Genomic DNA, 16,128 nt, shown 5'->3' on the forward strand with positions numbered 1-16,128 from the left:
TTAACTGCAGCTGATTGGAAGCACCTGATGGAGAAGAGGTGAGAATACCTGCTGTTTTAGAAGCGTGAATAGGATAATCCCCAAATCTGACTTTCTGGTCTTCTGCCCTGACATTAACTATTAAGGTTAAAATTTGTCTGAACACTGGAAAAAATACTATAATAGTCTGTTACAATAAGCTACTGGAGAGTCGTTTTCCAGACCAATAAAAAGAAAAAAGGCTCAAGTTACGGTTTTTAACTGAAACCATAGCCTCATGACACCAGTAGTCAAATAACCAGGCAATACACTTAGCATCAAAAGGAGATACAAGTTTTCATTGATCAGTAGAGTGACACAGCCAAAAAACCCAAAACAAACCAAAGCGCACCTATCATCTCCTCAGCAGACTATTTAAATACGTAAGTCAAGGCTACAGAAAACAAAATCTTACCTAGTAAGTGTGTACTCCCTGAGTCCTGAATGCAGGTTCATGGCGGAAAAAGTACCTATGCATCCACGCAATCGTTTATCTCGACCAATCTTCCACGTTACAAACAGTGGGCTGTTTTAGGGGAGAAAAAAAGACATGATCACAGAAGCAATATTGACGGTGTGAAATTTCAGCAACAGTGCCCTTCCACTTCGGGCAATGGGGGGCCAAATCTCTAAAATAACTGTATCTGAGCAGGCCATAGTATTTAGAAATGTCCTTTGCAAATCTTTTGACTGTTCTAGAAACGTTGCTCATGGGATACAATAGAAAACAAGATTACTGGAATAGTTAATGGACAGAATGAAACTGCTTGGTAACAGATATGATATGCTCAGTGTCCCTCACTGTTACCCATTAGCCTTCTCCTGTGAATGGGAAAGGCCTCGCCTTAGACATCTGTACATAAAGAACCCTTTACAGAAGGGAAAAATACCCCTGTCACACTAGCCACCCCTCCACCTGAACACAAACACTATGGTCCTTAACACTGCTGGCAAGAAAATATCAGAAATCCTTGGAAGACAAGAAAATTTAGGAACACTCTCCAAACTTAAAGAACTGCCTGAGGAAGGATATTTTCTCCATGAATCCCAAGTTAGTATTTAAGAATCTCAAAAATGACCAGGAGTGGAGTAAAATGTCTAGGAAGTTGAACACGTCTCAATTATATGAGTGTAACAGTTACAAAGAAATACTTCCACTATCAAACAACTTTGTACCAATCTATACACTAAGTTAACAAGAACGAGACAAACCATACAACTTTTGGGGACCAAAGTTTTCCTTGCAGTTCTAGAGCATTGCATCAACACGCAAGCAACAGAAAACTACACAAACTTGAATCTGCCAAGGGAGTGCACATGGCTCCTGCTACCCAGTCCTCTCAACTCTAACAAAGATTTCTAATCCTGAGATGAACAGGGATGTATAGAGAAGAAAAGCATATAAAAGTTACTCTTTTTCCAGCAAGGAGACAAATCAAAGTGGACTACACAAACAAGAGTGCATTTTCCCCCTTACTATTAGGCTTAAAAAAAAAGTTAAAAAAAGCCATTTCAGTTAACCAGCTTGACACAGAGTATTCTTGATCACAAATAGGTTCACATTTCTGCAGAACAAGCAACCCCCCCCCAACTGCGGAGCACCTGCCCCTTACATCCTGAAGTAAATCTGGTGTTAATTTTTGTGGGAAGTCATAGGCCATTCAGGCGTAAATGCATATCATTCTTGATGTGACGACTACAGCCACGCTGCACTAAAGCTGACAGAAGCAAGGTGCATCTCTGACATTTAGAGCACCTGCGACCACCCCGCGCACGCTTAAGGACGCACAACTGATTTCTCTCCAAAGCTATTTGATCAGGCACTGCTCTTCAGCATTATACACCTGTACAAACCATCGTGCTGAATTCATCTTGGTTTTCTTTATAGCTGTTGCCTATACAGTGTTCTTACTACACAGTCCATAGCCATTGCTATGAAGATCAAGAAGTCTAACATGAGGTAACCTACCTCAGACTAGCTTCTGAGAAGCAGGAGATTACAAAGCAAACAGAATTACCATATGTGCCTTTAAGGAGGGGAGCAGATCCAGAAGCATAGATACAGTCAAAAATTCACAAAAAGTCAAGTTGGCTGCATTAAAAAAATAAGAATCATCTTCTGTTACTACTATCAGCTGCAAATAATGAGCAGATTTACAACAGTGCACTGTAAGATTAACAACGCAGCACTGCAAGACAGGCTTTGGTAACTATGTCTTGTCTGACTCCTCATCTGCAGGATCCGTAAAAATACAATCTGCGAGTTACTCTGTGTTTTGTGAAATGGAAACATCTCCCTTTCTAGCTATGCTGAGAGTCTTAAAATATACTAAGGCTAACAGCTTTATTATATGAGCAGATCAGTCACTGCACAACTGCATGAATCACTGCAGAGTGTAACAGAGATGGATGTAACTGTACTGGGGGTATATACATAGGTATGTGTGTGGTTTTGGACTCTCAAGGAATAGCCTATATTCCTTTACTCCTTCCATCCCATTTGCTTTGTCTGGTGTGGCACAAGATATTCACCATGTGATGGCAGAAAAGGATATGCCTCAACCTCTACAGCACCAATGCAGCAGCATCCAGTCCTTTCCAAAACCTGCTGTTATCGCCTGCTGGTAAAGCAACTTCCTCCTTATTTGATTAAACTGGACAAGTTCCCTTCTTTCTATAATGATGAATAGAAGAGGAAGCTGAAGTCATATCTTTCTTTTAGGATTTCCTTTTTTTTTTTTTTTAAGGTTGTTTGATAAAAACTGAAGAGCATAAAGCCAGAAGGGACTATTACCTAACATTTAGTAGAATGCAGGTTATTACACTATTCTCCACTCAGATCAACAAGTGGCATTTCACTAGCATTTTCAAGAAAGGTATCCCAGTTCCCCTAAATGGTATCAACAAAATTATTAGATCGCAATGGCACTGAAGACACTCTCTCCCCTTGCACAGAAACAAGCCTGAATAAGATTCAAATTGGACTTTAGGATTATTCTCTTGACCTTTGTCTTTGGATTATGAGATTTATTAGCTGTAATACACTTAGTGGAGGGCTATAATTCAGGGAAACATATACGCATTTACTTTCTTGTCAAAACGGAATTCCTTCTAGGATGCATCGTTACTGCTACTTTAAAAGGACAATAGAAGAAAACATCCGGAGACCATCACTGAATGTCAAATACATTACTGAAACATTTGCATATGCTTTGAAGGTCCTTGCCAATGAGTACCAACAGAACAAGTAAAGGTTATACAGATGTATTTTTGTACTAATGGTAGTAGTAGTAGTATAAACATACTGTTCGGACTAAATTTAAACCTCTATCCATTGGGTAAATGAACCACCACTGGTAGCCATACATGCTATACATCACAAAATCTGACTAAAGATGTTTTTCCAATCTTTCAACTTCTGTATTCCCCCACACTTGCCTCCCTGTTCCCCAGGAGCCACTAAAGGTATCAACATGTCTACACAGAAGATAGAAGCCTACTGAACAGAATTACTTTTCTTAATTACCATCACAGATGTCTTCAAAGTGTAATATGGACCAAAGGTTCAGAGCAGTCAGTGACCCAAGAGGATTCTAACTCTTAAGATTCAAGAAATAAGGCTGAAAGGGACCTTCAGGGCTCCTGCTATCATAAGGAACAATTATATTATATAATTCTGTTCATAAATGATCCACATTCTCCATCTCAAAAATTAATAGAAATAATGGGGACAAAACCCCCAAAGTGAAAAATCAGAAGGTTGCCTCAAAACCTCACTGAAGTTCAGAACCTCTGGAAACATTCCGATTTCCTGCCAAAATGTTTTCCCAGTCAGCTTGTACCTAGCTATTCTTGTGCCAACATTGTCCTTTAGTTTAAATAGTTCTTTTCCCTTCCCGGTTATTATTCCCCAAAGTATTTATAGAAAGAATTTGTATGCCTCTTCAGACTTCACTTTGCTGAGCTAAATGGGTTGTGTTCATTCAGTTTCCTCTCAAAGGGGATCTTTCCATTCTGACCATCACAGCTCTCTACTACACCTTTTTCCAGTTTAAATTTGCTTTCTTGAACATCAGTGTCCAGAACTGTATGCAGAATTACAGAGGAGGGTCTCGCAGCTGCATTAATGCTTCCATCTCTGAACTAGAAACACTGACTGCTACATTTTAGGATTAATTCTCACAGCCTAATATAAAGTCCAAGTCTGTCATTCAAAACTTTACAGACCATTTCTAGTCTTACACTAAACAAAGACAACAGAAAACCTGCTCATAGAACCTAGGCAAGCTATGCACAGAAAAGAATTTGTTTCTTTCTAGTGATGATGTTTTGCTTTTTATTGGCAACCTTGGTTTCAGCTGCTTGCCTATTTTCTCCAAGCCTGCAATGCTTTTCCTGTGTTTTAAAGCCAGTAACTCACAAATAAACTTGCCATCTAACATAACTGCAAATCTGAGGCTAAGTGCCAAACTCCACAGATATCGATGTCAAGAACAGCTAAGTAAATACGTACATTTTCAACTTGAAATAAATCCTTATTTTCATCTGTTATCTGTTTTTCTTAGAATAAGAAGGAGGGTTTTTTTGAGCAACGCATTGTAAGACCTAAAATGAAAATATGCACCTCCAGGCACTTGAAAGAAAACAGAAGAGAACAACAGAAGAGAAAATCTTCACTAAAAAGCAGAAGACGTGGCAGATGTGATGCTAGGAGTTCCTTTCATCCAATGACGTATAGCAAGGACATGCATCACACGCTGGAGATCTGAGTCTTCTTTTTGCCTAAAGAAGTTTGAACCCACATATCCCACAAGAGTGGGAGAGCATATTGGGGTGGAGTGCGCTCACCTTTCTGACTCTGGCTCCCTCTTCATCTAGCATGAGAGCTGGGGGGGAGGGGGTTGTCGTTGTTTGTTTTTTAAAAAAAACATTCACCAAGCCAGACATTGCGCTTCCCTGGGAGGGCTCTAACAATCTGCTTCAAGTAGTTCTCTTACTCAATTTACGGTGAAGCATCTTATTAAAAAACAAAACAGCTCCAAGCTTGGGAGTGAGCCCTCCTGAACCAAGAGACTTGAAAATTTACTTGTCTGATGGGTTATCCAGCTTCTCATCGTGGTGCCAGGAACCTCTGACATATCCTGCTGACAGCGTTAACAACAGGAGTGATGCAGAGCACCCTGAATACTCAGTAGCTGAAAGTTGGTGGAAGATGTTTCCAACTGTACAGAACCAGAAGAAGGGACCAAATCCAGACCCTTAGAAGCATCTGTAAATATCTTAATCACTCTTCTTTCATAAGGGTCTATATTTTGTGATTTCTTGTTTGTAAGCCAGACACTGAAAAAATATTTCCATCCAAAACTATTTACAGGTGCCACAGCAAATTCACAAGCGACCTGAAGACTATAAATATTCCATCCAGTCATTGCCTAATTTACTATTTATTGAAAAGTCTTGCCCAGCTCTAATCTAAATAGCAGGCAACTGTTTCAGTTATTTGCTATAGAGGTTGTCAGGCACTACTCCATGAAAACCAGCTGATCATATATATTGTTTTTCCCTACTTTCAGTTGCAAAACTGAATTAAAGAGACAGTTGCAACACAGTAAGAGTATAAACCAATACTGCTTCCTTATATACAATTGCTGTCATCAAAAGGGGCATACATACATAGTCTGTCTTCTTGACAGACTACTGAAATATATGCATGTATCCAACACCCTAAACACTAACCTTAAAGGCTAGCCAGAAAACGTGTGGATGAAGCACAGGAGCAGAGGTCACCCGATCACAGTGCTGCCCCATGTGTCACTTCAGCTACTATTACACTATTTTCATTAATGAAGAAACTAGGACAGTCTTGTACTTTACTTGAGCATTCATCTGGTACAACTTCTGGAGAACTGGAGCACTTCACACAAAGGTCACAAGGAATGAACCTATATAAACATTGAAAGAAAGTATCAAAATAGTCTCTTACACACCATGCTTACCAATGCCCTAAGCATATTTCTTATTTATGTTTTACAATCAAAATCACCTAAACCAATTATTGACCTGCTAGCTATATGTTACTGAAAATATTTAGACTGAAAGCAAAAGTGTGCAAGCTATTTTAGTAATCAGTCAGCTATCACAGTAAGAGTCAGCACGCCAATAACTTACGCTGACATCATGTAGAAAGCACTGTTAAAAATATTCTTTTAATATAAAGCAGCACTGGATACAAGCTGCCTTTTATTTACCAGTACATTTCATTAAAAAGTGAAGGGATTCTTTAAGTTGAGGTGTGGGGGGAAAGGCAAGAAGTGTGAATACATTGGTCTTTTTCTGGTACCATCAGAAGCAGTATGAAAAGTTTCTCTTCCTTGTTATGGATAGGGAGGAAAAGAAAGGGGAGGAAGGTGGGAAGAAAGGGGGAAAGGAAGGGTAACAGATCAAGAGTATTTCTCTACTTTTATAGAAGATGAATGAGAACTTTTTTGGTGTCACTTTTTTGGTGTTTATTTCCAAGTAATAAAAAAACTTGTAAGACTGATGTGAAAAGGATTAAACTCGATGAACTGAGAGGTAAAACGATATTTAGACAGACATTTTAATTATAGTTATTTATCCTACCATCTTTTATAACCAGAGAAGGGAAGAAAGTCTCTACAGCTCTAATGTTACTTGACACCCAGGGCTATAGGATCAGACACTTTGAAAAGTCAGCACACTCATCCCTTTGTAAGACCAGAGTGTTTCCACTTCAGCTCTGAGGATTTCCAAGTTACAACATGCCCAGAAAGTACTCTAAACAAGCAAAGTTGCAATGGCAGTGTTTCCTTTTTCGTTTTACACAAGTGAACAAGCTATTGTTCCTAAATTCTAAAAATTTTAACATTCATATTTTTTAACATAAAGCTTACTCTATCTTATTTGGGATCACGCTGCATCTTCAAATAATACTAAACCCTCACGTAATACTGTTTCAAACTAGAAGCATCTGGAGAAAGAGAAATTAAAGTTTATCGTTAGAACAGTATGCTGCGATCCCTCGCACAAGCAATGCCAGCCTTATTCAGAATCACAGAAAGCAGCCTCCCTGCTAACTGATGCACTCCCAACTTTGTTATACTCCAGGCTGTGGCATTTCCAGATGTCACAATTCAGTGAGCTAATTCACGTTCCTCAACATAAGAGAATACAGCTTAGTAATGAAGGAGGCAGGAACATGTACACCGATAGCTTTATCAAGGGCATCTGAAGATACGCTCCGAGGCACAGGAGGGGGGCAGAAACGTTGAAAGTATCTAGTTTGTGATGAAAGGGAAAGCTTGATGGATGATATTATGGAGCTGGTCAACAACAACAACAAAATCTGGTGACTGTCTTTCTGCAACAGTCATAAAAGCACACAACGTGGTGTGAGGACATTTTAGCTTACCAGATATATTCCAGAAAAAATCTGGTAAGACACAAGTCAAGACAAGAGTTCATGAACCTGCAAAGGGGAATAAGGGAGAATGGCAACACCCCCTCCACCCCCACCCCAAATTTATAAAGACAGAATTTGATAAATGTAGACAATTACTACATAAGATTTTCTGGAAGACAAGAGAAGCAAGAAAAGGAAGAAAAAGTCAGTAGCTCCTCACAGGAAAGGAAATTTCCTCGAAGGAAGTGGGCACAGGTGCAAAAAAGACCAACCATCACAGTAATAGATCCACTTGGAGAAATTGGAAATAAATCAGGTTATTGAAAAGAAAGGCAGAAAACCAGGCACAATGAAGACAATCAATTTGCAAAATGACATATGAAAATTAATGAGTATAAAGGAAAAACAACTATCATTTATGAGAAGAAAGAGAAAGATAAGGAAATTGTTGGCCAGCTACTTAACTTGGAGACTTAGGGGAACATCTGGCAACAGAAGATGCTAAGAAACCCAAACTGTAAAATGTTCAGTTTAAAAAATCCTAATGGTAAGAAACATGAATGCTGGGACTGACTGTCTGGGAGGATGTACAGCTGCCATCATCAGTGTATCCTCAAAGGCCTCCAAAAGGCCACTGTCAGGAATACTGAAAATATATTTGATTCCACCTTTTAACAAGAGAAGAGACCAAAAGGCCTCCTGATGTTTACTGCAGAGTCCTTTTCTGATTTTGTATGATGCAATGTAAGAGAACAAAGGGACAATTCACACATGAAACTATTTGTTAAATTGTGGGAGAGACAATTACAAACCTCCAGGATCGAAAAAAAAATCTGAGAAAAAACCACATTAATCTTACACTTCTGTATGTTTCCTTCCATGTAGCAGTATTACAGAATTGAGTAGAGAAAGAGATATGTAACATTAACTATATTCTAAAGATCAGAAAACATTAATTTATTTATTGCTTCAAAGAATGTAAGACTGAGTAGCTTCAGCGAGGTTCAAGGTGCTATTCAACATTTACTTGAGTGCGTAAGCCCTTTAGGAATCAAGAATAGAAGCCAGTTTCTTCAGCAACTTATCTAAAGTGGGCTCTGAAGTGAAAATTTAGAGAAGCCCATGGATGATATTTTTCCTATTCTGAAAGCCAATATAAAGAGCCTCTTGGGGCTACATGCAAACAAAAAGCTAGTTTTTCCACTACAGTGCCACTTAACACATATTTTGACATGAGTTAAAAAAGCACTACTTGCTTGACTACTTTTACACAATCGGAAAAAGAATTAGCTACTGAGTAGTGTCTGAAATCCATTACCCTGCCTGTGTCCAATTACACATATATACACAAAAAGCCCTCAAATTACTAGGATAATGACTTCATCTAGCAAAATTCATAAAGACTGGAGCACGTCTAAAAAAAACCATAGATTTCCCTGAACAGGAGGAAATATATTCTGTGATAACGTTCTTCCTTGTTGCTGAGATTCTTAAAAACAGTCTATATTGCATTACTCCTTCAACACATTTAGTCAGTGAAGAAGGTTCATTACTGCCAATACATGATGATCGGAAGACAATCACCACAATCTACTGGCTTCAGAAGCTGGAAGCAAGATCTGCAATTTTTTTAATTTAAAATACTATATAATTACTGAAAAAGTTACTAAGTACTTCTGAGGGCACAGCATATTCTTTCAGTCATTCTCAGGACTAAATGATCAAATGAGCAACTCTTCCAACTACTGTATTTCAGAAACAAACATTTAGAGATTTCTTTCTTTACCCATGTAACAGACTTAGTATATTTCGTGGTTTTCCTGAAATCATTACATGCCCTAGAGACATCAGCCTCACAATCAAAACCTGAGCTGCTAGGTGTGAATTTGTTAGCAAGTTCTGCTTATCTAAGCAGCTAATCTTAAGGAAGGTCAGAAGCAGCTACTATTTTAAGAAAATCGAGTTTAAATAACAGCATAATCAGGGTTAAAAATAAGAGGACTCCTTATGGGTAGGTCATTTTGAGTGAACCTACGACACCTTAGTTAAGATTGCATTCTATGTATTAAAATTCATTTAACAAATGGACATAAATTCACAAATACAGCCACATGATGTGGCTGTTCATTCAGCTGCAGGACCAGTGTTGCTGTTCTTGTATACTATATTGGACGAGCTGAGGCAATATGGGCAGCATTCCAGAAAAGAGAAGGTAAAAGTAGCAATTTATAAGGGGATGACAATGACTTTTAGGTATGCCCAGATTGGACGCTCAGTCAGCCACTACTCTGTATTTACAAAGTCGTTCTTTTGCACCTTCTCCCTCCAACTCTCAGAAGACAATCCATCAACTTCATGAAACAAATTGAGTTTCTATGACATATGTTCCTAAGTTTGCTGTTCACTTTGCTAAAATAAATATTTACATTTAACAAAATCCAGAACTACTCAGAAATCACAAGTTGGTTATGTAGGCTTATTTAGAATTGCTAAAAAAAGATTTGAATATTTACAGTTCCTCAGAGAAACAAAATCAACAGTAAAAGTTACATTCTACACAAGCAGAAAAATCACAGCTCAGGACAAAACCTGTTTTACCCACCTCTATACTCAGGACAGTTTTTAATGTTGCCAGCCCACAAGTGTGTTTGAAACTGAACATAAGGACTTGCAGCATGACATAACTGCACTTTCAAGAAACAACCTTCAAAATCATAACATCCTCCATAGATACTCCTCAGAGCGGTAAAGGTGGCAATGTCAGAGTACTTAGTCTGCAGCACCACAGGTCACAGGGCACCTAGAAATTCCTCTGGATGGCACCCTCCTTACAGGTCATCGAATTACTCGCTTCACTGCTCAGGGTTACTGCTGCATCTTTAAGTCTATATATCTTGTTTTAGTGTGACACACCTGAATTTGCCTCTAAAATGGAATGTTTCTTCCCCAAATTCCCATAATGACAACCTCAACTGGGTATAAATTGAGTTTGTATGAGGGACTGATTTGTCATGGTGTCTGCACAGACACGCAGCTGAGTATGTGTACACTAACCAAGAGGACATACCGGTTAAGCAGCTCATACTGCTTCAAATTACAATGCTTCAACAATGTTCCAACTGCAGTTCTTGTCCACCACAAACTCCAAGATCATCAAGATGTTTTATATGTCAATCAGCAGGTATGAGATTTATACATCCGGAGAGCTGCTAAATCATTAAGTTAAATTAAGTCATCTAGAATTACCTTCAGAACATCAATCCCTAGGACTGTACTTTACCCACTAAAGCCATTCGTACTTCCAAGACATTAAGATCAAGTTTAAGTGAGGATCCAATACAGATCCTATGCAGTTGGGCCAGAAAGGGTATAGGCATGGCTATATTTTTTAATTAAGAAAATTTTTTTTAATTAAAAAAACCCAAAACTTTAAAAAAAAAAAATCAAACCTTAAAAACATTTCTAGCCCATACAGCTGTGGAGACAGCTTTCCAAGTATGACCCAAGGATTAGCCAATGCAGTATCACAAGGTTATTCCAGCACCTTGGCCGCCAATCTTAGCAACAACAGTGTTAACACAGCCTTAATGTTTACTATTTCTTGTCAGAATCACGCATGCAACAGGGAAACCATTAGTCATTTCAAATTTAAAATACGCTTTGCAATGATGAAAAACAGTGGCATGAAGCCGTCACGTACACAGAAGAGGGAGTGGAGGACATGATTTGAGAGTAGACATGAGGAAGAAAAAAGCAAGGAAAAGTAAAATGGAAAATTCATTGCTCCTCCAGAAGACTGTGGAAGTGAAGGAACAGTGGGCAAAGAGAAGAGTTTTTTCATCTTCCTCTGAATGTGCAGTAGAACGAGTCTGCTAGTCTTAAACAATAAAAACTAACGACGTAAAAATGAACTACCAGAATGGGACAAGGGGTTACATCCTCTTTAAAACACAGCAATTGTGATGCCACGGCTCCTCACCAGGGTATCATCACAGTACTTTCTGTGACCATGCACACCATGATCCCCTGCTCTTCCATATTTACCTCTGACTAGTCAGTTTAGCCTTCTATCTTGAAAACTTCTGCTAATCCTATCCCAGTCCTGACTAGCAAGGTAAACATACGAACATGCTCCTCAAAACCAACCAACCAACCAAATATCCCTATTTCAACACCAGAAATCACTAAAGACAATAAATAATCAGCTTTGCTTTTTTTAAAAGGCTCATTGTTTTATACATATTCTTTCCATTACAGGTACCTACACGTCTCTCAGTACAGGTCTAGAGAGAGCAATGCAGCTTGAAGACAGACATCCCTCAGCTACTTCCAGGCAAGCATGCTTATCTGAGCAGTACAGCGCCATACGTGTGAAAGCAGATAGGATGGCTCTGCACTTAGCCTAGTTGATTCCAGCTCTTATTAAGCACTAGATCAGGAATTGCTGAGCTGTGCACTGTTCTGTAACAAAGCCATAACCACGTAACACCCCTCTGATCAGCATTACCAGCCTCATACAATTTGAGATGTGACAAGGTATTACAGAATGGGAATAAATGACCAAAAAAAAAAAAAAAAAAAAAAAAAATCACAATTTATTCAACGAACACTACAGAAATACAGCAGTAACAGGCGCTGTTGATACTGCTCAAGGTAAAGGTGATGAAAAGCAGGTGTGAGTTTGGACTCGCCAGTTCCCATCTCTTGCCAAGCCAGGGAGCCCTCCAACCCATGGGATTCCAGCCTTCTCGGCAGCCCAGCATCAGAACAGCAGGGATGGAGAAGCCACAGAAGCCCAGCTCCACACAACTCCTTACGGGAAGTAGTAGGGCACTCATGTACCCTCAATGCCAAATACCATTGGCATATACAAATTTAAAAAACAATTGTTTATTTGGGAACTGACAGCTTAAGTGTGTACTCCTGTCTCCATCAGGCTCTGAATTCGTTATGCTTCAAAATTCATTCTTCTACCCATTGTGCTCATTTCTGTATTTCATGTATTTTTATCCTTTGTTTCCCCTCCCCCTCCCCTTCCATCTCCTTTTCCATTTCTGTCCTCCCTCCATCTTTTTCATATTTAATCTATCTCCCTTTGTGACCAGCTTTTGAAAAGGAGGAAGAAGAAATAAAGTAATACTCAAGTTATTGCATTCCACATGCCCATTACAAATCAGTGAGGGTCGAGCCCTTTCTCCTTAAATGGGTCACTATTTGCTTTCATAAATTCTGGAACCCTCATTTTGATTAAAACCTCTGGAGCATTCAGCATGTTCCCAAAAACTCAGTAAAAAGTTATGAGAAAGTGGATTTTTAATTTTGGAATGCAAACAGGAAGACTTAAGTCCTCTTATCAAAATAATGCTTAATCTTTCAAGATGGTACACATGCTTATTAAACGCATCCAGAGTAAGGACTGTACCTCCAGATAAACTTTCACTTTAATGTCAAAAGCAACCAAGAACAAGTGTCAATGTAGTCTAGGTTATTAAGACACCATAATTTGTAACATTTAATAAAATTATATAACAATATGTATATTTACATTATAAAACCGTTCACATTTATGCTGACCTACTTAAGCAAATTGTCTTTCCCCAATTGCACAATTATGAACCAGAGCAGAAAAATCAGACTTTATGAAGTTAATAAATCAATTCAGTGTCATTACAAATTATTAACGTTACTACTTCAGAGTCTGCAGTCACCTGATTATGACTTTCTATGGGGCATATTTAAATATTTCCAAGAAATATAATTTTGCTTCCCAACACCTTTATTATTAGTCATACATTATACTTGTTTTATCAACCCAAACTAACTTCAGATTATACACTGAAACTATTGATTTCTTAACAAAATCTATTCACAAAAACTATTAAAGCAAAGCTGGTATTTTCTCCCTGGCTATTCCTACCTTTCTCATACCCCAGAAGACATTAAATGATTTTATGTTCCCTTTCATAGCAGCAGACAGAAAACCCAGGAAAATACTGCATTTGATCCAATAAATAGCTTGCATCAAGTAACTTTGGCTACATTTTACATGTTTTGAACTGGTCCCAGCCAGTGTCACCTCCCCACCCAATTTTCAAAGAAAGTGAGCAACTTAAAACCACATGCTGCTCCCATATCTAAAAATGAGCTCAAAACCCACATACCCCATGTTCAAGTGTAGTTAGATTAACAAACATGTTAACAAATTAACAACTGTCCAAATTAACAAGCACTTAAAAGGACTGGCACTACTTATCCTCCCCCAGCAGCACTATGCAGTCTCCTCTTGAGGAGGAACAAGTAGTCCTGAATTAGAGATACTAATGTCAAAGAAAAACATTTTAAAGGATGCAACACAGTCACCCTAAAAACACACAACTGGAAGCTTTGCAAGTCAAAGTTGAAACAATTTCAGTACCACCAAAGATCTCATGTATAGTTTATGATCATTCTACTTACAACCCGGAATTAAGACAAAATATTTCCAGTGAAAGCATTTTCCTTTGAATAGTCTTTTTTTTGCAATTAATGCTTTGAAAGAATTCAGGAGAACTCTTTCCTAAAATTCCATGAAGTAAAATATATCCAAAACCACATGTTTTAAGAACACCACATCCAAAATGTTTTAGAAAGCTGCATAAAGTCCCCAGAACTTCTACCCTGTAAAAGAATAGTGAAGACAATGCTAAAGACATCAGATAAGAATAGCTCCAGCTCCTAGATTCTTTCTTTCCTTAGAAGTCATTAGCAAGAATGCAGCAAACATTCTGAGGTGCTAGTATAATGTTTCCCCTTCTACAGCTAGCAGGATGATGCAGGCATAAAATTACTTTTGAAAGTTGATAGAGAAAAAGCCTTCTCTAGGCAGTAGAAGTCTAGAAGTCTAGTGTCACAGCACCATTCCCATTCTTCTAAGAGAGCAAGCAATTCCATGCTCACAAGTAGTTGCTGCATATTAACTACAAACCAAGAGCCGGAGAATATTGTTTTGCATAGATTTCAGACAGCAGCTTAACACACAACTCCTACCTTTAGAGTCTACACATTCTACCTTAAAAGAAAGTCTGTTCTCATTGCCAACGAAGATACTGAATTTTTCCTTCTGATTACTTGACAGTTTTACCCAAACTGCCAGTGACCATTAGCAACAGGGATGCTGGGTTTTCATAAATTGTTTTTTTTTTGTTCTGCTGAAATATTACCTGAAGCAGTTAGTCAAGACATCAGTGAAAACCAGGAGTTGTAGTTATTAAAAGGTCACACAAAATCTTATTAGAGCTATAACTGGGATTCTGCTGCTACAGACGAATCATAACTTACATTTTAATGAATTTCAGCTAACTGCGAGACACGTTGTTCTTTCAAAATATTAGATGAATGAGTAGAAGCAGGCAGAAATGTATGCAATTTGTTCTGGAAAATAACTTTGTTAATTAAATTCACACACTTTATACATACAAGACACTAGACATACAGTCATAGAGGCATCCATTTGGACCTTTAAAATGCTTTTTCTTAGTTGCCAAATGCATGATGCAGCCGAGACATAAGCACCTAGGGGCAAAACAAACTGTTGAACCAAAAATTTATGCCAATAACTGAGAATTTGCCAAGCCTGTGAGAAATTAACACACAGGAGTTTCCTGCTTAAGTGGAACTTAGTTCAAAGGAACAAGAAATAGTTAAAGAAACCTAAGAAAAACCTGGAACTACACAGGACTTTTTTATAGCAGTAATATGTTACAAAACTTATATGCCAAGGTGTCAGCTGACAGGAGACTGCAACTCAGCCAAACATTCAAAACTATTCCCTTAAAAATCATTGATCCTTCTTCATGTTAAACTGCGTATTCTAAAAGTCCACTGTGTAACAGTAGCTTGCAAGAGACTTGAAACACTAGGAACTATACAATAACAAGATACATTAGAGTATACTTGAATATTTTTAAAATGCATAACTTTGAAAGTTTAATAAACATTTGATTATTTTGGTACTGGTTTTAAGAAGCTCATGATAATGTTGCAAGACGAGCTAAAAACCAAGCCTCAGCAGAATTTGAATTTGCCCTCTAATTCAGACTTCACTAACTCTACAGCTGGAATAAATGAATCCTTTGGATCACAAGAATTACTATTAAATCAATGCACTCTAGATTGCACTATTTGTATAGAACTTAGCCATGTAATTTAACCAATGAGACAACGGTTCAAAGGCAGACTAAATACAGTGCTGGAATTAGAGCCAAATGGAATTTATATTTTTGTCACAGAAAAGACATACTAAAGACAGCACTTTTAAGACTGACAAAGATGATTGAAAATCATGGAGTTCTCACTTCTTTGAAAGTAATGTCTGCTATAGAGCCTGGATGTTTTTAAGTAAGACAGACATCTGTCAGTCAGCATAGGTATAAAATACAGAGATATCATGCCTTCAGATGAACTAGATGATCTCTCAATGTCTTTCCACCCGTTAAATCACAAATGACTGCATAGATGGTTGAGTAACAGTGAAGTTCAGAGCTGTTGCTTAAATAAAAACAGCCTCACCCAACCTTCCCATCCCCAGATAGATAGCCTCCTTTCTTGCTCTGGAACAAACATGTGTGATTGGGGAACTGATCTGGTTAAAAATATCTCTCTCCTTTTTGCCAGTTTAACTTAGACCAAGTTTGTTTCTCTGCTGAGTTTCA

At 38.1% G+C, this 16,128-nt stretch overlaps 1 protein-coding gene across 2 annotated transcripts in view; it reads right to left on the reverse strand.

Annotated features, from left to right (window-relative positions):
• The window catches only part of AMMECR1 (AMMECR nuclear protein 1), a 105,101-nt gene that overhangs the window by 41,844 nt on the left and 47,129 nt on the right, over window positions 1–16,128 (reverse strand). The window contains exon 3 of one of the 2 annotated variants that reach the window (XM_050901513.1): window positions 434–544. The exons of the other annotated variant lie outside the window; for it this stretch is intronic. Within the exon in view, the coding sequence (XP_050757470.1) occupies window positions 434–544 (111 nt within the window). The remainder of the gene's footprint in view (window positions 1–433; window positions 545–16,128) is intronic. 2 annotated transcript variants of the gene reach the window in all.

The sequence above is a fragment of the Gymnogyps californianus genome, chromosome 9 (genome assembly GCF_018139145.2).
Source record: "Gymnogyps californianus isolate 813 chromosome 9, ASM1813914v2, whole genome shotgun sequence".
Taxonomy (NCBI): Eukaryota; Metazoa; Chordata; class Aves; order Accipitriformes; family Cathartidae; genus Gymnogyps; species Gymnogyps californianus.